We start from the raw sequence: 25,458 nt of genomic DNA on the forward strand, positions 1-25,458 counted from the left end.
ACAGAATCTACAAATAAAGTGATGTCTGGGGGGAAACAAGCCTTGAAGTTCTTAAGTACCCCTTCCACTATTCTCACTGACCTTAACCCAACCTGATTGGCAAGTGACTGAGCGGTTCGCCACTGACCTCTTGGCACATCGAGCAGATCTAGAACTCTGGTTATTCCCGCATTTGAAAACATCTCAATTACAGAATCTGATACTGGAGGCTGTAGCTTAAAAAGAGGGTTAAAAAACAAAGGTTCTGCACCTCCATAATTTTCATCACCCACTCTTGAAAACTTCAACAAACTCCATGATTGAAAAATGGATTCATAGAACTTGAAAAGAGAACAATTCACATTTTTCAAACAAGGCTTCTCAATTAAGAATAGCTCTTTGTCAAGGTCTGTTCCTCCAAGTTCTTTAAGAATGTACAAACAATAATCAATCCATGGCATACCATCAGAGCAATACAACAGTTTCTGCAATGTTTGTATTCTCATTGCTGCAATTTTGGATTGAACATGTATAAGGCCTTGACCTCCCTCTGCAACGGGAAGATAAAGCACTCCAGGAGGAAGCCAGTGGTGGCCATTCCAAAAGAAATCAACAAAAGCCTTTTGAACCTTTAACAACAAATCTTTAGGGGGATCTAACACTGTGACCTTATGCCACAGCATTGAAGCGGCCAGATTATTAATTACCAGGCATCTCCCTCTATATGACAACTGTGGGAGAATCCATTTCCACTTTTGAATTTTACCGATAACCCGGTCAACCACTCCTTCCCAGTTCTTCTCCATATACTGCTCAGTTCCAAAAAAAATACCTAGCACTTTTAAACCATCTTGTGTCCATTTACAATGATTTGGCAAATTAGGAGGTCCTGAAATATGCCAATCCCCCATCAACAAAGAAGCACATTTTTCCCAATTTATGCGTGCAGAGGTAGCTTTCTGAAAAATATTCAAACATGAACTAATATTGTCAATATCATTTGAATTTCTAATTATCAGAGTTACATCGTCTGCATATGCTAAAAGTTTTACTTGGGGAATTTTTGGGCAGCTAGGAACACCAATACCACATAATCTGGTTCTTAACAGATTTAAAAAAGGCTCAATAGAAATAGCATAGAGTAAACCCGATAGAGGACACCCTTGTCTTATTCCTCTTGTCACTGAAAAGGGTCTTGTTAGTGTTCCATTTACTCTTAACATGCTATAAATATCATTGTACATGAGCTTAATAAAAGACACAAAACGATGACCAAAGCCAAAAGCCTCAAGAGTCTTAAATAAATAAGAGTGGTCCACTCTGTCAAAGGCTTTTTCTTGGTCCAGAGAGAGAAGACCAATGTCCAAATTATGTCTTTTTGCCACTGAAATGATGTCTCTAACCAAGAAGAGATTGTCAAAGATAGTTCGATTAGGAATACAATAAGACTGATCCTTGTGAATGACAGTTTCTATACAGTTCTTCAATCTGTTGGTTAAGGCTTTGGAAAAGATTTTTAAATCAACGCACAATAAGGAGACGGGGCGCCAGTTTTTTAAGCAACCAAGGTCTCCTTTTTTGGGGATCAAGGTTAAAACCCCTCTCCGACAGCTTAGAGGAAGTGTCTCTCTTTCAATGCTTTCCGCCAAAACATCAAACATGTCCTGGGAAATTAAGTTCCAAAAAGCCTTGTAAAACTCAGATGAAAGTCCATCCAGACCGGGTGCCTTTCCAGGATTCAACTCCTGGACAGCTCTCGAAAGTTCAGCCATTGTCAAAGGGCTCTCAAGATCCATCTTGTCCCTATTTAATAATTGAGGCAAGTCACTCAGAAGAACATCAGCTTCTACTCCACTGCAGGGCTCTGAGCGGTATAAATCTTCATAAAAAGAAATCGCAAAAGCATTAATTTCTGTTTGTGTTGTTAATACTCTTCCATCTGGAAGCTTCAGTTGATGAAGATGCTTATGCGCCCTTGGCTTTTTTTCAAGTCCAAAGAAAAAAGCAGTAGGAGAATCCATATTATTTAGGCGGGTGAACTTTGCCCTTACAAGGGCAGTTTTTCCTTGTTCTTCCGCTAAACTGCGTAATAGAAATTTCTTTCGTTCAAAAAAGTCATTGGAGACATTGTGACTGCTTTCTCCGAGGATTTCTTGTTCCAGAGCTTTCATTTTCTCCACTAAGACACCACTGGTATGTGCAGTAAACTGCTGACAAAAAATCTTGATCTGCACCTTGCCCACATCCCACCATTGACTTAAAGATGGGAAATTAACTCTCTCCTCTCTCCAAGACTCCCAAAAGAGGTGAAAAGAGTGAACAAAGCATTGATCCTGAAGTAACCCGTGATTAAAGTGCCAAAGTGACTTATAAGATTTAGTGGTCTCGACAGAAATAGCCATACAAATATAATGATGGTCTGACAGAAAAGTAGGCGAAATAGAGTTCCTAAAAAACCGTCCCCTATTGCATGATTCGGTATAAAAACGGTCAAGTCTAGCTCCAGACATTATATTCGAGTTCACCTTCATCCAAGTATACTGTCTAAGCCCAGGGAATGCATCTCTCCACAAATCAACAAAATTATAATAATCAATTACACTTTTCAGACTTTTAGCTGAAGAAGGATGTGGTTCATTATGATTTCGATCCAACTGCTGATCTAAAGTGCAATTAAAATCCCCCCCCAGTATAACAATATTATCCCGAGGACAGTGCGATAACGCATCTGATAATTTTTTAAAAAAAGCAATGCGCTCCCGGCCATCATTTGGAGCATACACATTAAACAGTGAAAAAACCGTGTCACCTAAGGTGACATCTACTCGTAACATTCTTCCTGGTATTATCTCAATGCTGTTTAAAATACCACCAACCCGAGGTGAAAACAAAAATGCTACCCCTGCACTAACATTTGTGCCATGGCTCAGAAGAACATTACCCTTCCAGTCAGTAAACCACTGTGACTGGTTCTGCAAATCTGTGTGCGTTTCCTGAAGTAAGATCACATCAGCCTTTTTTAGAATCAAATAATTAAAAAGATCATTTCTCTTTACTGTATTACGACATCCATTAATATTTAGAGACCCAATATTGAAAAAAATCATGACAAAAATGATAAAGGGGTATAAAACAACCCACCACATCTGCCTTTCAACACTTTTCATAAGGTCAATATTTTTTCAAGCGCGAATTTAGACTTTTTCTAACCGTGCTAACAAGTTTTTTAAGCCTGTAGCGTTTTGGTTGATCTAATTCCTCCAAGGTCGCCTTTCGCATGGCAATGGCACCAGACTCCACAAAAAGTTCCAAATCAGGAAAATATTTTTCCAAATGAGGTTTTCTCTGATTTTTAGTAGCATCTAGGAAAAAAACCAACTCTTGTACTGTGTAAAAAAGAGGTTTCACATGGGGAATAAAATAATTCCCCACAGAATTCCCTTGTGAATTTAAGCCTACATCATGTTCTTCTCCAGTATCTAGACATTCACTATCAGAGTCATCTTCAGATAAGTCATCAGTTCTCTGTGACAGATCCATATCACCCTGAAGGCTGCTGCCCTGAACAGGCGAGTATTCAAGCTCACTTTGCTTTTCTGGGTACTTTGCATCACTAACACTAACTACCCCTGCAGCAATGAGATCCTCATTTACTTGAGCTTCATCATCCTCATCATCAACTTGAGCATTGTCATCCTCATGTGTACTAACGACGGAAGCTCTATCTGTATCTTCAGCTGCAAGCACAGCAGAAACCTCTCCACTATTAGATTCAACTACCGCCTCATCTGACTGTGCACCATCAGCAGGCATTTCTGCAATGCTATTATTATCCACAGTGGTATTCACCTGTTCCGTTACCGTTACAGAATTACTCTCTTTCTCAGCCTCCAAAGGACACGATTGTTTTACATGACCATGCCTCCCGCATGCAAAACATTTAAATGAGTCAACAGAGATAAATATCGTATAATTTTTCCCATTCAACGTCAGTTTTACAGCAACTTCCAGATCTTGAAATTCAGCATTTAAAATCATGTATGTGTGACGTCTAAATGACATGATGTGCTTTAATTCCGGGTTTTTTAAACCAAGCGGAATCATTTTGATCGGTGCCATTAATTTGCCGTAACGCGCAAGAATGCGCTCAAGTGTGTCATTTGGAATAAACGGAGGTATATTTGAAAGGATAACTTTCTTCGAAGGGTTAGACAGCGGCAAAACCGGGATAAAAGCATCTCTCACTGATAAACCATGTTCAACCAAATCATCCACCATAAACGTCTCCCTCAAAAAAATAACAACTGCCTTGTTCATTCTCGATGCAGACAAGATGTTTAACGCACCAACTGCATTACCAACAGCAACTAAACAATCTTCCACTGACACGGTCTCATCTGACAAACATTTGCACCCGTGACGTGCAGTCAAGGACGCAAATCCATCAGAATTCGACCCCATTGCTGCACTATTTGCAGACTAAGTCAGCAAAAAAGACCTGCTCAACCAATACTATAAAGAGGAAAAAGGAAAAAGTTTGAAACTCACTCAAAACCATGCACCGCTCAATCACTCACGCACTGAACACTCCGCACATGCGCACAGAGAGAGAGAGAGAGAGAGAGAGTGAGAGAGAGAGAGAGAAAATTGAATTTTGAAAAAGACTATTACAAACATGAAACACTTTTACAAACAGTCAACATTTACCATTTTACTTGTTACCTTTTCAAAAAAATAAAAATAAATGTACAAATAAAAATAATTTCTACATTAGTAGAAGAGAAAAAAATATTTTACCATCAATAACAGTGCACAAAGCCTCATTCTTACACCATTTCATTTCAAATGTGACAATATCTTCCATGGAACTATAAAAATGAAAATCAATAAGTATTCTGGATTTTACTGTAGCTAAAAATAGAGTATTAATATCTTGATCTACACCCAGTTCTATCTTGTTCTTTCTACTCATATAGATTGCTAACTTTGCTTGACCTATAATACAATTTAAACACTGACAAATAAATCTATTTCTCCTCACATTTTTTCCTATAGAAAAAAGATTCATTAAAACTATAAAACAAATTATGTTTGCGAGAGAGAGAGAGAGAGAGAGAGAGAGAGAGAGAGAAAATCTCTCACTGCTCTTGACTGAATCTTTTGTAACTTTAATAAGAATAATAAATAATTTACGCAGTAATGACTATGCATTGTTGTGTCATAGGCGGAGTTTCACTTTTGATATCATAACCTTCAAGCAAAAATAACAATATTGTGATATTGTTATCATGAAAATTACTCATATCATGATATAAGATTTTGCATATAGATCTGCCTCCATCCAATCAACAACCAATGGATTGAAACAAGAGCCCATCCTACATTAGAGTAATTTGAGTGTTAAAAACACACTGTGACGTAGCTAATTCAGTACATTTTAGGTTTGAGTATTTACAGGCATCTGTAATTCATTTCGGTTCTAAAGATGTAAGGATGCAGGAAGCCTTTTTAAAAGTGCCTGTGCATGAACAGAAGCACAAAGAGAAAATGAAAAGAAGCAACATGGAAGGGAGAGCAAATTATGACGACAGAGGAAGGACGAATGATCTTAGGTGCCCAGAGCAGAATATCACTTTTAGCAGCCGCAGCTGTTGGGTGGGGGCAGAGACGAGAAGAGACAGAGAGACAGAGGGGTTTTTAAAGGTCATGTCTTACCAGGCAAATACAGAAACAAACAGTGGAATCACTAAATTACTGACAAATTATTGAAGGGGGCAATTTAGACGAGGGCCACCCGTGTCACGTCACTCTTACTAAATGTAGAGCTGCTAAAATGAGAGCTTGTATGACATTGCTGGCATGAATATGCATAAACCTGAACATAAATGTGCAAAATAAACATATTCATATCTTTATATCTAGAAAATGTATGTATATATGTATATGTGTGTGTGTGTGTGTGTGTGTGTGTGTGTGTGTGTGTGTGTGTGTGTGTGTGTGTGTGTGTGTGTGTGTGTGTGTGTGTGTGTGTGTGTGTGTGTGTGTGTGTGTGTGTGTGTGTGTGTGTGTGTGTGTGTGTGTGTGTGTGTGTGTGTGTGTGTGTGTGTGTGTGTATATATATATATGTGTATATATATATATATATATATATATATATATATATATATATATATATATATATATATATATATATATATATATATATATATATATATATATATATATATATATATATATATATATATATATATATATATATATACACACATATATATATATATATATATATACACTAGGGGTGGCACGGTTCACAAAACCCACGGTTCGGTTCGTATCACGGTTTTAGGGTCACGGTTTTCGGTTCTGTACGGTTCTTGTTGTTGTTGTTTTTTAATCGTTAACACTCCAGAAATTTACTTCAGCATATGGTATATATGGCTTAATCATCCACAATTTAGGATACAGTTTTAAAAATTGTTATATCAAGTTGTTTCCTAACTGGCTGTCTACCTAGTCTGACACATTGGCGTAACATTTTTCATGTTAATCATTTCAATTTTGATCAGAACCATACACTGTGGCTTTAATTCAGCTGACCTGATGAACACATTTCACCATGAAGTGTCCCATGTGTTTCACAATCACCATATGACATCCAGCGCTGTGAAAAAATAACATAAAATACACGAAAACACAACACTGCCAGAAGTTTCTGCCCAAACTTAAAAGGCATGTTTAAATTATTAGAACTAGAAGCATATCTTAAATGTTACATTTATCATGTGAACTTATATACAACATATGCATGTGTGTATGAGACATCAAAGCACGAGACAGACAGGGGTCGGAGGAGAACACCGGAAAATGTGACAGAATGGACTATATTTGCCTGTATTTGCAATCCACGAGCCGAGGTTCAGCTGCGCGACTCGCGAGACAAATAAGCAACCGCAGCTTCAAAAACAAGCCCAAAACAAGCCCAATATTATTATATTATTTATTTAATTAATTATTTTTTTTATCAATAAATGAGCAACATATGAAACTGAAACCTCTCAGAGTGTGAAAAGCAAAAACAGATGTGATTTTACAAAAATCATCAAATTGCAAATTGCATTGAATTTTTCTTCAATGAAGGGGAGAAGGAAGCGGGATATTTGAGGACGGATTATTACAGCACTTGTATCGTTGCACTGAATGCCTATTAGCTGTGAGAAGACAGTGTCAGTCAATGTATTGGACAAAACAGCGACCATAAATGTAAAGAAACGAAGTTGCTTATTATATTTTCCTAACAAGCAACCACATTTTTTAAATAAGCCCAAAAAACCGCAACCCGCGACTCGTGATTTCTTAACGCGACTTGCCAAAAAAAGAAGCCCAAAGTCGCGTGTTATACGCGGACTTGGCAACTATGGCAACGGGCACGCGCGGCGCGGCTCCCGCTCTCCTCCTGCACTGCTAGTGCATCCTCCAACTCTGGGCAGCCGTCCTTATCTCTCCCACTTTCATTTCTACATGTGACGTGACCTGCAGCACTCCACTTTTACTTTACTGTATGTCCACACACACCTCTTATTTCGCGCGAAAAGCACACCCACTGTCTGAGGTAACATAGGGGCACGAGGATACATTGCGCATGCGCGAACCGTGCGACGCACACACTCCGAACCGAGACAAGCGAACCGAACGGTTCGGTTTTTTTCCATGTACCGTGCCACCCCTAATATACACACATATATATATATATATACACACATTTTTTTTTTTTAAGAAACTGTTATTCAGCAAGGAGGCATTAAACTGATCAAAAGTGGCAGAAAATAAATGTATAATGTAACAAAAGATGTATGCATGTTGGTTTCCACCTAAAAATATGAAGCAGCCCAGCTGTTTTCAACAGTTAATAATCAGAAATGTTTCTTGAGCATCAGATCATCATATTAGAATGATTTCTGAAGGATCATGTGACACTGAAGACTGGAGTAATGATGCTGAGAATTCAGCTTTAATTTTAATACATTACACTTTAATATATATTTTTTATTTAATATATATGTGTGTGTGTGTGTGTGTGTGTGTGTGTGTGTGTGTGTGTGTGTGTGTGTGTGTGTGTGACAATAGAAAAAAGTTTTCACATTATTAATATACTTTTTTTGATCAAATAAATGCAGCCTAGGAGAGCCTAGACTTTTGGTACCATCCACAATCTTTTGAGTGGTTGTGTATGATTAAACCATAAATACAAGCTCCTCAACAATGTCTCATGGCTGCTTGCTGGTACAGCAGTGTGAATGTCAGCAAAAAATATAAAAGGTCAAAATGTCAGTGAATGTTTATCATGCTGTGTCCCAATTCTGTGTCTACTTATACCACACCCTCAAAGTATGAACTCGTTTTGTGAAGAATGATGATTTAATGATGCATTTAAAAGTGAATGGCCAAACGTATCTTTACATAAGTTCACATTGTTGTTGCAAATATAACAGTTAACATTAAACAAATATTTTTAATCAGGTTAAATGAGTGAATATGAATTCACTCAAACCCCTTTATCTAAACCTCTCTCCTTAAAGGGTAACTAAACCCCTGCTCAGAGCTTAACTCCACCCACTGGCAATTTTCAAAAAATGCTGGAAAAGTGGGCAGAGCCCGGCGGACACAGAGGGGACAAACCGAGGGCGGGGCTGAGCGGAGGGCGTGCACCTGAGACCCGCAGTGACGGATTGATTGACAGCTGTCAGACTCGCGAGTCGCAAAGATGGAGAATGACTGGAGTGACGCCAGCTTTGCAACAGAGCGGTCATTTCTCCTACCTTCACCTGAAGTGGAGGAGGGTGGATTGTCTGTAACAGACACAAACCCGGAGCCTTATCAATGCGAGCCGCTGCTCAAACTGCGTTAACTCCCGATGCCGACGATGCTAGTGAAGCAGCCGCGCAAGAGAACTGACCTAATCTATCTGCGTCCGCGGCAACCACTTGCGTGTCAGGGTTTGAAAGCGCGTCTCATGTATGAAAATTATCTGTACACATGACGGACGGCAATAATATCGCAAGAAAAGCCTGACGTGTACTGACAACTGCATTATTCAACCGTATTTTCTTCAATACAATGTTAAAGCAAGTGTCAAGTGAGTTTCATTCATAATGTTTACTTCATGTAATATGACAGCTCATACTGGAGTGAAGCCGTTCTCATCATGTGATTGGGGGAAACATTTCTGAGGGCGTGGTGAGCTCGCGCCAGGGGCGCGGATAGTGAGCCGTTGGAGGTACCATCCTACGTCACGATGTACCACAACGTCCAATAGGAAAATTCAACTGCAGTAGCCAGCGTTCAACCTTAAGAGGGCAGCACTTTGGCGGTTTTACACCATATTTTATAGAATTAAAACACTTTATACTCAAATGTCAAAACATTTACTCGAATCAATGAACAGCATTAATAAAGCCCCAGTATTACAGATCATTAACTAAAAAAAGTTGGTTTAGGGTTTAGTTACCCTTTAACCGTCAGCCGCACACGTCCGCCATGTTTGTAGTTTTTGACACTTTCCCCCTGTGTTTGTAGTTCTGAACCGAATCCTCCTCCAAAGCACAATGCTGGCAGTATTAGCCATTAGATTGTGCACAGATCCACACATCGAAAATCTACCGTAACTAATAGAAATAGATTCCTTTCAACATCCTATGCTTTGGGAAACACCCTATCCTAATCTCACATACTATTTAGGATGAACAGTTTGCACATTGGGACGCAGGGTTAGACTTGGGGCACATGACAAGCCAAGTGTGACGTGTGTGTATGTGTATCTCAGATGCTCAAGTAGTTTGATCCTCATTGTGCTAGTTCAGCAGAGCTACCTAAACCTGCAGACCTCCCACAATGCTGTGTGTGTTTGCCAACACCCAACCCCCAACCACAGGGGGTTTGTTAGCAGCACCCTCCACTTCCGTAATCCCCATCTCTAGCACCCTGCCAAAGCCCCCAACACCATCACCCTATTCCCCAGACGAACAAAATCCCTCTAATGCCAGCCAACAGATGGCGAGAGTGCCAACCCAGCCATCTCCATGAGGATCTACAACTCACTAAGTCAACTGAGTAGTGATAATGCAAGTCTCAAAACTGACAATGGATGCTTTGTTCAGAGCGAATACTCATCAAACATCATGAGACAATCTCTTAGTTACCTTAAAGATATAATACACAGAAAAACCTCATGTCAGTGCATTGCTGTCCGCCCCCTTCTTTAAAAAAAACGTCTTCCTTAAAGCGGTATAAGCCATGAACCAAGCCAACCAGGTATGAGGTGAATCACATTACAAAGTTTTATTTGAAGCAAAAAAGTATTGAAATACCAGACAAAAAGACAAAGGAACAAGTATTTTTAAGAGCATAGAGAGACCGACTCGATTATTGAAGCTATTTTGGATAATGCCAGTAACCAAACAGTTGATGAGCCCCATTGACTTCCATAGTATGAGGAAAAAAAAACCCTATAGAAGTCAATGGGGCTCATCAACTGTTTGGTTACCGACAATCTTTAAAATCCCTTCTTTTGTGCTCAGCAGAAGAAAGAAACTCATACAGGTTTGGAACAACTTGAGGGCGAGTAAATGACAGAATTTTCATTTTTGGGTGAACTATCTTTTTACCTTACACTGCAAACAGACCCACAATGGGTACAAGACACCTGTTCAAACCAAAGCCTAACCCGTAGACAGTGAGTTTAAATAGAGACCCCACATATAATGGACAAGACCCTCGACTTTAGCATAAAAAAAGACAAATGGGCTACACTATGTACACACGCACACACCGTCTAAATACGGCACACACTCCTCGTCTGAGTGCTAAATCTCGCTCCGTACACACAGAGGTTGGGTTTTTCCAAGAGTTACAACCTCATTCACATCTGGAAAATTCAGTTAGTGATTGAATTGTATTTGCATAAAATTTTACGAATGATTTTTGAAAGATTGACTATGTTTAAATAAAACTATGTTTATGTGTCCAATAGTCCATGTGTTTTGACACAGTAACCAAATACAACAATAAGAAACATACACTACCGTTTAAATGTTTGGGGTCGGTACTATTTTTTTATGTTTTTTGAAAGAAGTCTTATTCTCACCAAGGCTGCATTTATTTGATCAAAAATACAGTAAAAACAGTAATAATGTGAATTATTTACATTTAAAATAACCGTTTTCTATGTGATTATATATATATACATATATATATTAATATATTAAAGTGTAATTTATTCCTGTGAAGGTAAAGCTTAATTTACAGCATCATTACTCGAGTCTTCAGTGTCACATGATCCTTCAGAAATCATTCTGATATGATGATTTGATGCTCAAGAAACATTTATTATTATTATCAATGTTGAAAACAGTTGTGCTGCTTCATATTTTTGTTGAAACAGTGATACGTTTTTTTTGTTTAGTATTCCATTATATTATAAACGTCTTAACTGTCACTTTTGATCAGTTTAATGTGTCCTTGCTAAATAAAATGTATGTAAATTTTCATTAATTCATTACATAACATTAATTTCTTTAAATCCTAATACTGACCTCAAACATATAGATTATTATTAGTCTTATTGTTTTTATTAAAAATATGCTATATTTTCCATAGAAATTAAGAATATTTTTGCATATTCTTTTTATTCAGTGATAGTTGACAAGCTATAAAAAGCACAAAAGTACCATAAAAGTCATAAAAGGGTCACTAGGTCACTGTTATAAGGAAAGATTCTGCGAAAACCTTTTTGTATAGAAGAAAAAATATATGTTTGGAGTGATATGTGGTCAAGTAAATGACGACATTTTAATGAACGTTGAATACGTTTCAGATGTTTGTGAGTATGTGTGTGGGTGGGATGGGGAACAAAAAAAATGTGTATAGGCAGAGAGAAAGACAAAGAGAGAGAGAGAGAGAGAGAGAGAGAGAGAGAGATCAAGGTTTGTTTTGCATAACACCTGGCTGGTTAGCAGACTTGAGGCAGGTGGTGACCTAACTGACAGACAAACAGGTCAGACAGGATAGGGAAGAGAGACTGAGAGTTGAGAAAGTAAAAGAAAGAGAAACACAGACAGAAAGAAACCAAGAGGAAAATACAGAAACGGGAACAGTGAGAAACCGACATTGCCACTGACAGTATGAGAGAGATGAAAATAAACCGCAGAGAGAAACGCAGCAGGCACTGTAAACACATAACAAATGTTGCTGGGGAAGAGCTTGACGTTCACAGCTCATGTCTTGAGATCTGAGGTTTACGGCGAGTGAGACAAGCTCAATAATACAGGATATATGAGCAGAAGCAGCCAGATTAAGAATTAACTGACAGTTTTGGGCTAAATGAAACTGGAGTTTTGACAGGACAATTTCTGAGGCGTCATGCTAGGATTTCATGTTATTTATTTCCACAAACGGTCGTCCCTCAACCCTGACATTAGCAGAATGAGAAGAGATGCTTACCCATACTGCCTCTGGATCAGGGCTGGATGAACCGGCTGTACTCCAGTAGAGTATCCTGTGACAACAAGAGAAAAACAACAGTGTCTTGAGACTCAAAGTGACAGTTCACCCAAAAATGAGGGTGAGTAAACGATGGCAGAGTTGAATGTCGCTCCAAACCGTAGGACTTTCTTTATTCAGTGGAACACAAAAGGTTATATTTTAAAAAATATCTAGTGAAAAAAAAAGCTGTTCTAGACCCCAAAACGACGGATTATAGTCTGTCAAGATCCATCTTTCCTTGAACTGCAGATCAAATATGCCACTTTAATCTTTTGATTGTGTTGTATTGAAAATAACGGTGAAGATTCTTCAAAATCCCCTTTTTGTGTTTCACTGATAAACATCATACAAGGTTTGGAAAGGTGAGTAAATCTGTTTCTTTTTTTCCAGAGAACTATTCCTTTAAGGCCCTGACACACCATGCTGATGGTTTTTGCGGTGTGTTCGTCACCATCGGGGGGTATTTTGGCTGATTGAGGATGTTGAACCGGTGTTGCGATGTCGTGAGAGAGAGAACTCTGATTGGCTGTTCAGTTTAGCGAACGAGTCAGTGTACAAGAATCAAAGGGAAAGTGATAAAAGGGAGCAAAGAAGTCAAGACGGCTGTTATAAGTCATCTTATCTGAGATTCCAATATTTAGCATAACAACAATACAAAGACTATTGATACCTGCTGATATAGACAGTTCTTACATACACACAGACACAGAATGCACATGCTAGTTGACAGTCGCCTGTAGTCCTTTTGGTGTGTTCAAGCGCACTTTTTGGTTGAGACGCAGCCGACGTAAGGGGACAAAGACAATCGGCTTTCGTCACCACTAGTTCTTTTATGTCAGCTTGGTGTGTCACAGACTTTACCGTATTTTAATTAAGCTCTTTCAATGGCATACTGTCGATTAGCACAGAAAATACTTTCACCTCATTCTTCAGTTTGTAAAAATGAACAAACATTGTTTGAACAGTAAAGCACTTATAATGGGAGTTTATGGGACAAGACATTGCAAGGCACATTAAAATACACACTATTTGGAAAATACAGCCACAAGACCTAATTATTATTTGTGTTAACATGAAACTAGTGTGATAAAATCAATTCCTAACCCCGTCAGTTCAAAATCTGTCAAGACCAGATAAAAACCCAAGGACACCAGAAAGTGGCAATGAACAACATGACCAGAGATTCATCTGCCTACAACTGTAGTCCCACCTATATATGGCTTTTTTAATTATTTTTTTACTTATTCTTTTTTTTACATTTTTATCTCTGGCGTATTCGTTTTTATGTTTGGCCGATAAGTGTCAGAAACAGGACTTTTATTTTGACAGCACCAGAGCACAGACATATAGAGTTCCCTTTCTGCCTCTTCATTAGTTTACTTTCTTTAATACTTCAATCTAACAAATTACGAGACATTTTTTATATTGATCCCTTTTTTTTCATTAAATATTATGTAAATAAAATTCCAGCGCAGCATGTGTTATTTACTATCTTTAAATGATCGTTTATATGAGCCATGGGCCACCCTGCTCTCTAAGATATCAGCATTGGCCATGAAAAAAAATACCATTAATAAGAAGTTAATAAGTACTATAACACAAACAAGCTGCACATTTCTGCTTTTAAACCCTCTGAAATGTCTTGCCTCATAGACTCACATTGTAAGTCCATTACTGTACATGTGCTTTTTGTTGTCACTGCTGTCGATAGAGCTTCATTTAACATTTTGAACCCAGAACACTAAAGACATCTTGGAAGTGAATTAAGGTTTATGTTTGTTAAATTGCAGAAATTGAATGGAGCAGATGACAAACTCCTCATAACTGTTTCACTATCATCTCTGGACATTTGTCCTCAGAGTCACTCATTTTCCAATATTCTACTTGCCCTGTATTTCACATTCATGATGCATGTTTATAATGCTGCGTCCTCCACAAACACACAGTCTTGAGGCTTTAATTGGCACTCATTCTCTCCATTCACCCAATATGCACTTTTGTTTTTTTTGTTCTATTTTTCCTCTCTTCATGTCTGTACGCTCTCATGAAGTCACTCATGTGAAAAACTCCAGGCTGTCTGTTCTCCAGCGTAACAGTGTATCTGTTACACACACACACACACACACACACACACACACACACACACACACACACACACACACACACACACACACACACACACACACACACACACACACACACACACACACACACACACACACACTATTTGCATAAACAGACTTTACCCTTTACACAAACCTTATGATTCAACTTGTGTTTCTCTATGTCTATGAAAAATTCTCTTAATTCTATGTCCATTAAACATGGATCAATGACTTTTCTTTGTGTCTGGATTAATGTTATTAAAAAAAACAAAAACAAAAAAACAATTCATATCCAATCCATACAGAACATGGCTTGAATACACTTCTCTTATGATGTGCATGTTTTTAACTCTTTCCTTGCCAGCTTTTTTTTTGTTGCCAGCCAACACCCGCATTTTATATTATTTTCACAAAACTTTCATGGCCCCCAGAATATAATTTTTTGTATGCATATCTGAACGTTTCTTTCAGTAACATTAGGCAGTTTTGATTTATATACCATTTAATTTCCGATGATCGCGTTAACTTGCGTGTGTAAGCAGTGCTTCTATCGCTTGTTTCTGCATCTTCTTCGCTTGTTTTTGGATCAGGAGGTTCAGTACTCTTTCAGAAGATGTGTAATAGCGCCCCCTGCCGTATAACAGTGAAAACATGGATCGCTTGAAAATACTGTCAATGGAGAGGAAGCTTTTTATCATAAATTATGGAAAAAATTCTGTCAATGGCAGGGAAAGAGTGAATTTATGAATTACATTTTATTTTGACATTTTTTGTGGAACTTAAAGCCCAAATTCTCTAGGTGGGGTAATAGGCTTTGGCACAGGCAGCTTGGCATTAGTTTAAAAAAATAATTGGTGAAGAAAAAAAGAATCTGGTAAAACAAGGTACACACAACCTGAGTGTTAAATAATTCTTAAACAATTAAATTGTTTCCTTTAATAGAAGCAAAGCTGAAACAAAAATATATATAAATATTAGATGAAAAAAAAATTTAATTAAAAGAACTTCAACAAACGTTTGAATTTGAAGTATTATCATTAACCTTTATCCAAAAAATTGAAAGAACAATGTTTTTCCCAGAGTAAGATATTTGCACAAAAAAAGGGAAAACAGTAAACTGAGGCGCGAGTCACATGACTGGTCAAACCAGCAGAGGAGAGAGCGAGAGACTGCCTTTCAGAAACGTTTGGATGAGAACAAGAGAAGAAGCCAAAATATCCCCTGTTCCTGTGTGAATATGGTGTGTTAGGACAGGTGTACTCTTGACAATACCCTTCCTCTTTCCTGACATATTAGCCACAAAACACACACACACACACACACACACACAAATGCAAAGTTGGAGGTTGAACGCACAGACAGACATGCTGAGTGAACATATAGCACATTCTGCCAAAACATTCACACACATGCATAGATGCAAATGTAGGAAGGCAGTAAATTCTTAACCCGTCAAACAACCTGTTAAAATAAGTGTGAGTTTGTGTGTGTGTGAGCCAGAGAGAGTTAAAATCTAGTGTGTGTAGTATATTTGAGTGGAGTACAACACTATTATGATACTGAGGGCATGATATGATTAAAACATACATCAGTTCTGCCAATATGAATCATCCACAGTGAAAAGCTGCAACAATTACTCTACCATAAAAAGGCAGAAGAACTTCAAACAACTGTAGAATTAATTTCTTAAAGGGGAAGTGTATAATTTCTTATACAGCAGAATAGAATAAATCACTTTCAAAACAGTGAAATGTTCATATAAATATCCTGACCAGCCCAACATGGCAACACTGTCTCAGCCAATGGTGTGAGTTTGGGTCAGACTCCTCTGTTTGACAGACCAATGGCAGAGAGGGAGAGGGAGAGGAAAACCAGTTTGAAAACAGGCATTTCTATGGTACATACTTCACTTTTCAAAGTGACAGAACAATAGTTAACAAGAGGATTTAAAAGAGAAGTACCCTACTTTGAACAAGTTTAAGGCTTATTTACCTGTCAGTGGGCTGCGTGGTTTGGCCCCGAGGTACGCTAGGTTGACATTAGCTTTACGTCCATCAATAATAGGGTTGGGATCTTTACACGCTCTCTCGGCTGCACTTTTATCTATCATTGTGACCTGAAAAGAAAAGAGAGATTAAAATACAGACAAGGTCATGAATGAGTGAAATTTATTGGCCATGCGAGTATACATTTCCCCCCTTATTTTCTTTTTTTTGTCATGAATTTTTTCCCCATAATAATTTATCATTCTATTACCATTTACTAGCTCACTCTGAGCCTTAGAATTACACGGTCCATTTTTGGTCACTGTGCCTTTAAGAAACACATCCTTCACATGTGAAATCAGTAACAGCACTGAGCCATTATGTGCAATATTAGTTTCATTTTAAATTCAGAACAATTTGATTTTGCCAAAAATTCATAAATCCATTTTTGGACTAGAAAGGAAATTGAGGTCTTGAAGATCAAACTTGTTCTACCTGAATGTAATAAAAAAAAAAAACTTGACAGAGTTTTTGATAAATATTGTAAATTAGGGCTAAAAAAATAACCCGCCATCCTTTGGCTAGCGTTACAGTATATGATTACGCTCTCTGGGTTTGAAAATGAGAGACAGTGGCCACCCGAGGACAGTCCGCATGCATCCTATGATCAACCAATCATTCATTCAAATGCTTTAAACCATTCAGGTGTGATAAGATGCAAAAGAGAACTCAATTTGCGCTGTGTGTGAAGTGGCTCTGTGTGTTCACACACCCGACACGCGCACAGAAAGCCGATCCAGTAGAAAGAGTCAAAAGAATCCTCTCATATAACGCAACCAATCACAGTTTGTTTTATTCCTCGTCAATTTTAGGGGCATTCATTTTTTGGCAATCAGTGAATAAGTGCATATAATGTAAACAACACAAATATATAGTGAATCGAAAGGCATGAATGTATTGTGTGTGTGTGTGTGTGTGTGTGTGTGTGTGTGTGTGTGGGTGGGTGGTTGTGGCTCTTTATCTCCACCCTCCACGAGTTCGGCTGTTTTAGGAAAGAATCGGCATCTGTCTTTTATAAATATGATAAAACTAAAGACTCTTCTGAGATATGAAGGATGCAATACTACTCAATAGCTACTCAAGATTAACATGAGATTGGTAGAAACTGTGTTCTAAATCGTTTAATACGGTTTATGCATCAGTGCATCAAGCCAGTGACTAAATGATCAACTTCACACTTTCCTCTTAGTAGCATGAAACAAATCTGTTTATAATGGCTGAAGCTGTCAATCACACCGTGCACGTTTATCTGCACACTTGCCCAAACTGCTTTTATAATGAATGATGCGGTTATGCTGCAGAAGCTCTTACTGTATTCATGTCGATGTCGTGTTTGCGGTTAGTTGTGGTCAAAGCATTTAGTGAGAGAAATAAGGCTGCAATGAGGAGATCACTGCATTCACGCGATCAACAGACTGCATGAGTACTCAATGCTCATCACTGCAGCCGTTCATGAGATGGGAAAAGATCGAAAAATAATGCTATAATCAACACTTTCATCTCAGTTATCAATGTCACTCGTTCATCAATGGTTAAAAAGACATAGTAAAAGTATTCGAGAGGGGTTCCACATGTAATACACATTTCAAATGCAAAGATGTCAGCCAATCACAGCAGTGGGCGTTTACCCCTTCAAACAGAGCATTCAAGCTAATATCAGAATAGAAAAATGCCTTTTATTTATAAATTATTGTATGATGTAAAAATCATACTAACAATCTCAGTACACCTCAGGAAACATAAAAAAAATCAACAATGTGGGACCTTTAATACTCAAAGAACAAAAGAAAAATAGAAAACACTTTGTAGCTTTAACAATGATTAATATATATATTTATATATATATATATTTATATAATTTATACAGTGAAGACTATGCAGTGTTGTTTTACATTTGATTTCTTTATTTAATTTCAGTAGTATTTCTAACCTGAATACTGTTAGACAAACCTGGAAATCTTAAAGCACTGTTTGTTTCATTTGCATCTTTGTTCTTGTATTTGTTTGAGTTATCATTTGGAATTTATTTATTTCACTGGTATGCAAAATGTTGGCTTCATAACAACCTTATTTATTAAATAAGTAAAGAAAAATACATGTGCAAAGGCTACATGGGTCAAAAACAATAAGAAAAAAAAAAGGAATTTATGTTCCGTTACGATTGTGATTAATTACAGAAAAATGTGTGATTAATTAGTTATATATTAATTAGTATATATATATATATATATTAATTAGTATATATATATATATATATATATATATATATATATATATATATATATATATATATATATATATATATATATATATATATATATATATATATATATATATATATATATATATATATATATATATATATATATATATATATATAAATGAAATAAGTAGGCTATCCTTAAGCTATAAGTATTGTGACAGTGAAACATGCATTTGCTGTTAAGCTGCTTTGAAACAATGTCGGTGTTGTGAAAAGTGCCAAAAAAAGCTTGAACTGAATTAAAAAGAAAGAATAACCTCTTTGAAATGATTTTATAGAAACATATGCAATAATAAACTCTGACGTGATTTACCAATATTGAGTACAATGCTTTTATCTTATCAGCTGATCAAAAAATACTGTTTATTGTTCTACTGTCTATTTATAAGAATCTAAAAAACACATTTAACTCTTTGCTGAACTCATCTAAAAAGTACAAGCATGACATTAATACCATGCCAGTTTGCCTAAGTAGAAAAGTGTGTTTTAGTGAGGCGGTTAAGCAGCCTTAACTGCTGACTTGTTTTCACAGCTCGGGTCTCTGTGACAAATGCTCTTCCAGCAGGCTGCAACACACACACACACACACACACACACACACACACACACACACCCGCCCCACCCCGTGGAGACCCAGTGGCAGCTGTGATCCCCAGGGCTGGTGGAACTAGAAATACAGCCAGAGCAGTAGCGGAGCCGTTAGGAAGAGAATTCATGGGATCTGGTTTCTGTCAGGTAAACACCAAAGTGTACGCTTCACTTCTGTAGTGTGGAGAGCGTCTCAGACCGAACATGAACAAAACAAACACACACACACACACACACACACACACACATAGCTGCGACCATGTTATTATCTCAGTCGTCACAAAACGAGGCTAGCAAATGAGGCGACAAGCCTCAGTGAGTGTGTTGGGAAAACATTAGGGTTGTGTTGTAATCTTCTGGGAACTCTCCCTCTTGTTGTCTTATTCCAGAATACAGCTATTAAGATCTCAAGGCCTCCCACACAGGGAGTGAATCAGCCCGCATATTAAAGACGATCATTCACGACAAAGCCACCGAAATGTGTTGCTCTCTCTCATTGGGTTTCCTTCCCCTTCTCACTCCCTTGTTTTATCTAATGAGCATGTTTACACCTTAGCAGATGAGGTGCCAAAAAAAAAAAGAAGCATGAAGTGAAACTGTGCGGCCTTATCTGTGCTTTCCAAATGCTTTTGAAGGCAAACCACGATACAGTTCTGAACCAGTGAACACAGACGCTAGTCGAGATCTAGACGAGCGAAACTCACAAAGCCTGTCAACATGTGTCACATTTCACCAAAAAACAAAAGACAACTTTACTTTTATAAAATGTAGAAGACATTTTGTTTTGCATTGAAATGAAAAAGAACTTAATGTTAAACATTTAGATCACTATATTTTTTCACCTCCTGGTGCGACGGTCCTCATACGAGGACATTATATTGAGTGAGTTTCTCTGACAGGACACATGTCGCAGTTTTCAGGCTGGACGTCCTGTAAAGAGCACATTCAGGGCTTTTCAGAGGTTTCACCAGGACATCAGCTTCTCCTTGGCCTTTAAAAATGACTGAATTATTAAATTTAGCACTCTATGGAAATATGATAATTTTGTAATATTAATCAATTATTAACTAATTTTCAAATAGTTTCACTCTAAAAAAAGCTGGGTTAAAAACAACCCAAGTTGGGTTGAAAATGGACAAACCCAGCAATTGGGTTAAATGTTTGCTCAAAAAAACCCAATCGCTGGGTTTGTCCATTTTCAACCCAACTTGGGTTGTTTTTAACCCAGCATTTTTTAGAGTGTTGTTATAAATCAACATCTCATGAATATGTTATGGGTTTCTAATCAAAATAGGACTTTCTGTCACAAAACAAGGCCTTGATTTCATAAATGTCCACTGTAGAGGACACCAGGGTGTTTATCAGGAGACAACAAGAAAGTGAGTAGGGAAAGAAATATATATTAATATTGCTATAAAATATTAGATATTATGATGACAATGTAGGCAGTTATTACTCCCATTATTAAACGTCTTTCTTCTTTGCATGTTGGAACACATAAATATGCAAATTAGATGCAGTATAGATACATTGCATTGAATGGGAAAACCCATTTTACCCACACATACTGCATAAAGTAAAATTAATTCTGTTATATCTTTCATAACATAGTTGAGAATCATCTTTATACAAAGTTTGGTTATACATGTAATTTTAATTTCCAAGTCCTGCAGGTGTCCACTTACGAGGACATAGCATAACATTAATAAAATATAATTTTTCAAAATGTTTTTTTTTCCCCCTCATTTGTTTCTTAGACTCTGAACAATGTAATGGCATGAAAAAGTACTAAATTTTAAAAATATATATTTTCCTGGGTCTTATAAGGTTAATATAATAATACCATTTTACATCCTTTTACATTACATGTTGCGTAGTATCATTTTACCATGTTACTAACACTGCCACAATACATTTGTAAGTATGTGCAGAGATGTAATGTGAAAGCCAAATAATGTAACGACAGGGAAAGCCACTGGTTTGGTGTTATGAGTGTGGTCAGGTGTGCTTGGCTGGAAGGCCGGTCACTATAGGGCCACTCAGAGCAGAGGCTGGCTTCACAGCTTCACAGCAGATAAACCCTTGGACCGGCCTATGCTTTCCACTTACACAGCTTAACAGAAGTATTTAAAAGGGGCCAATTGACAGAAATCTGAGACCCTGCCTTCAAACTTCATCCAAAAGGCTAAGAAGATAATTGATGACATGCTTTTTTAGAAATAATCCACTTATGGTCCCACATGTGACTCTCGCCATCACACACACTTGTGGAGCAATGCAATGTAAGAACATATTGTGCTTCTGAAAAGCTCTCAATATCTAAGGATTACATTTAAGATCCTTCAGCACTAAAGCGGACTAGGAGGAAAAACATTTAGGCCTATTAAAAAGGGCTCATAATAAGCCCACAGATCATCATTTGTTACCAGGATATGCTTTACGGCAATTTAGAGCTCGAACTTGCGCAGTTCATTGAGTTTCTACCGTAGATCTACGGTGGCTTTTGTTCCTCAGAACTGTAACAAAAGACATGCGCCCGACGACGGCACGCGACGGTTGCATTGTCACCTGGAAACCGCACGAGCGATACATTCTAGTGAAGTGCGAACATAATCTGCGAATCGGTTCGTATGGACGGTTCGTTTTAAAGAGTCGGTTGAAAGAACGAATTCAGCGATGTCATATAACATGGTCCGTTATTATGATGAAATAATTTTTTTTTACGTGTTGATAAACAAATGAGTTATTGTACCAGTATGAGCTCACTTCTTGCCTCATAATGTCCTTAGAGACGTTAAACAGTTCATTGAGTCGCTGAAACGATTCGACTCTAAAGAACAATTCATTCAAGAGTCGGTTCACAACCGCTCAAGCACAACTGATGTCCACAAACGGCTCAAATCCGCGTTTGTTCTTTGTACGATCACATGTGTTTTCTAAACTCCCATGACAATAACTAACACGGTCGATATAGCGCACGTAGGCCTGCTCAGTCAAACGTTGCGCAGAGTAACGTTACAATTTAAACGGACTGAGCACGTTAGACTAAACCCCAACAAAGGCAAAGTGTTGTTCTTCGCGGTAATTTTACAAGCGGTTGAGAGTTAGCCTACATAAACATTTAGAACAGCAACAACAAATGATACACGTAGCCTACTTGCAAAACGATATTTGTACTTACAAAGCCGTATCCTCTGGATTTGCCCGTTTGTCGGTCCGTTATTACCACGGCTTCGTCGATGTCGCCGAAAGTCTCGAAGTATTTTCGGAGCGACGCGTCCGTGGTGTGATACGGCAGACCGCCGACAAAGATCTTGGTGAAAGTCGTGTCTTTCTGAATACTGGGATACATTGTTTCCAACGTCCCATTCACGAACTGGTGTAAAAGCATCGGGGCGCGAAATTCAGTGCAGTGTAGAGACGAAACGCGCGGGTTATAAATAACTATAAATAAACATAAATAACGAAATCTTCTTCGGCTGCTCTAACGATGTTCGCGACGGGAGTGAGGTAGATAGTCCTTTGGCTTGGAAAGACAACTGTGGGTCCCGTTCCTCTCCGTCATGTGCCAAACTACTCCACTAGTCCATGACCGGAGAAACAATGACGGCAGCAGGTGACCGAACGACCGACTGACGCTCGCGCTCAACTACAGCAAACACACACACACCAGCATCAGCGCGCGCAGCCTCACACCTTCCTGCCTCCACATCCAATGCGATGCTCGTGAAATACACCCCTCCTATTCCTGACGCTCATAGACCCTTCCTCTGCCTCACCTTGTTTCTAAACTGCACCTGTCTTTGTTCTGCTTCTGAAGAAATTGTGGCTTTGCCCTCGAGTCTTCCGTGTGGGTTTGATGACAGACTCGGCTATATTCTCTACTGGCCATGGATGTTGTTGTTGTTTTTTTTACAGCCTGGCGCATTATAGGCTATTTCTTTAGGCAATTATCAACAGATTTAGATACCCATGTAATGGCCACTGTAAGTGCATTATAGTGGTCCATTTATATGTGTTTTTTAAATGCCTGTGGTGACCAATAGAAACCATAATGTATACAGTGGGGTCTAATTACTGAATCTCAAATCTTTAAATGAAAATAATGCTTTAGGATTCTGATAAAAGTATAAAATTATAACAGAATCATAAAAAAATATATTTCAGATTCAGATTAAAAGTATATTTTCCCACAGATTATGCTGATTTTAACATTAGCATTTATTGTTGTTGTTTTTATAGAGGCAATATAAACGCATTTTCACTAACATTATTTTACTTAAAAGCTTGGAAATTAAGTGAACATTTAATAATATTTTTGCAGTGTTTATTGAAAAGCCTGTCTGCTCTCTCTGTCAAAAGAAAAAAAACATTTTGGCCTAAATATAGGACTTGTGTATTTGAAAAAAACATATCATAAACACACTAATTAACTTAATGTGATGCATATTCATAAGTGAAATGGGTAACATTTCTGCACTCAAAAAAACAACCATGGCAGTTTATTATTAACTATTTGCATCTATTTTATTTTATTTAAATAATCACATTTTCAAAATGCATTTATTCAAATTGCTTAAGAGTCAGCATAAATCTGTTGTGTAAACATTTATTCAGTTATAAAGTGAGCATGGTTGAAATATAACTACATGTGGAACAAGCAATATTCAATTAGACTGAGAAAGAAAAAAAAACAGTTTTATTGATGATAAATATAGAAACCTGGTTATTGTGCATTTCAAATGAATTGTTTATTACTTGGCCGGTTTGATTTATGTATGACTGACAGATCACATCAAGTTTATTAGTTCTTGTCAAAACTGTATAATCCAAACTGATGGACATTTTATATGCTTTTTTTTTGAGTAAATATATTTTGAAACGGTCACAAGGGGGAACTATCTCTCTAAACCGCTCAGTTATTTGCAGACAATCTCAAAATGGCCAAAGATCGGCTTGGCATAATCCGGCTATTATAGGACTATCAGTAATCTAACAATATTAACATATATTTGAATTCAGTCTTTGCCTGGTTGGTGGCAAATTGGCCAGTGAGTGTGACGAGGGCAGTAGCGGCTCAGGAGCTGATTGGCCAGTGGTCACGTGTCATCTGTCTGTGCCAGCAGGGACCTTCCAGCCGCAAGTGAGCACAGGAAGTGACCAGGCAGTGGCCTCAGGTGACCTGCTGCCAGCCGCAAGAGCCAACAAGATGACCTGCCACATGCACAGACTTAGCAGTTGAAGAAAAAACAAGGATTACACTTTATTTCGATGGACACTTTAGACATTCTACTAACTATAAGTAACTTTGCAACTACACTCATTAGAGTATTAGTAGATTGTGTTAGGGTTGTATTTTAAGGTTAGGATAGTTGACATGTAGTTGGAAAGTTACTTATAGTCAGTATAATGTCTGCTGGAGGACCAATAAAATAAAGTGTAGTAAAGCAGTCTACTAATACTCTAATGATTGCTAGTTTAAGAAGAAGATGTTTTATTTATATAATGCCTTTCCATAGCTCAAGGTCGCTTTACATAGTGCTATACGATACTCAGGCCTTTTATAGCCACATTATTCAAAATACATATTCAATCGAAACGTATTTAGCTGAGTCTTGAATGTAGACAAAGATGATACATTACGAAGTAGGGGAAGCGAATTCCATAATTTAGGAGCATTAACACTAAATGACCTACCACCTACAGTGGACAACCGAAAACGAGGAACGGACAAAAGACCAAGAGTAGTTCAGACAGAAATGGAGGAGCAAGACCATTTAATGCCTTAAATGTTAGAAGTAATATCTATAAAGTGAATACGGGATGCCACAGGTAGCCAGTGAAGATCATGCAGTAGAGGAATATTTCAGTTTTGTTATTATCTAGTTTATGGAAATTCAAGGACATCCAATGCTTGATATCCCTGATACATGCAGTGAGT

General features: G+C 37.7%; 1 protein-coding gene across 1 annotated transcript in view; it reads right to left on the reverse strand.

Annotated features, from left to right (window-relative positions):
- Positions 1-23,236, reverse strand: part of rbm38 (RNA binding motif protein 38) — a 35,383-nt gene extending 12,147 nt beyond the window's left edge. Inside the window, exons 1-3 of the mRNA XM_079802929.1 lie at positions 22,699-23,236; positions 16,614-16,737; positions 12,475-12,529 (exon numbers count right to left, since the gene is read on the reverse strand). Coding sequence (XP_079659055.1) covers positions 12,475-12,529; positions 16,614-16,737; positions 22,699-22,908 — 389 coding nt within the window. The 5' untranslated portion in view covers positions 22,909-23,236. The remainder of the gene's footprint in view (positions 1-12,474; positions 12,530-16,613; positions 16,738-22,698) is intronic.
- Positions 23,237-25,458: the final 2,222 nt, after the last annotated feature.

This window comes from Gobio gobio, assembly GCF_949357685.1.
Source record: "Gobio gobio genome assembly, chromosome: 21".
NCBI lineage: Eukaryota > Metazoa > Chordata > Actinopteri > Cypriniformes > Gobionidae > Gobio > Gobio gobio.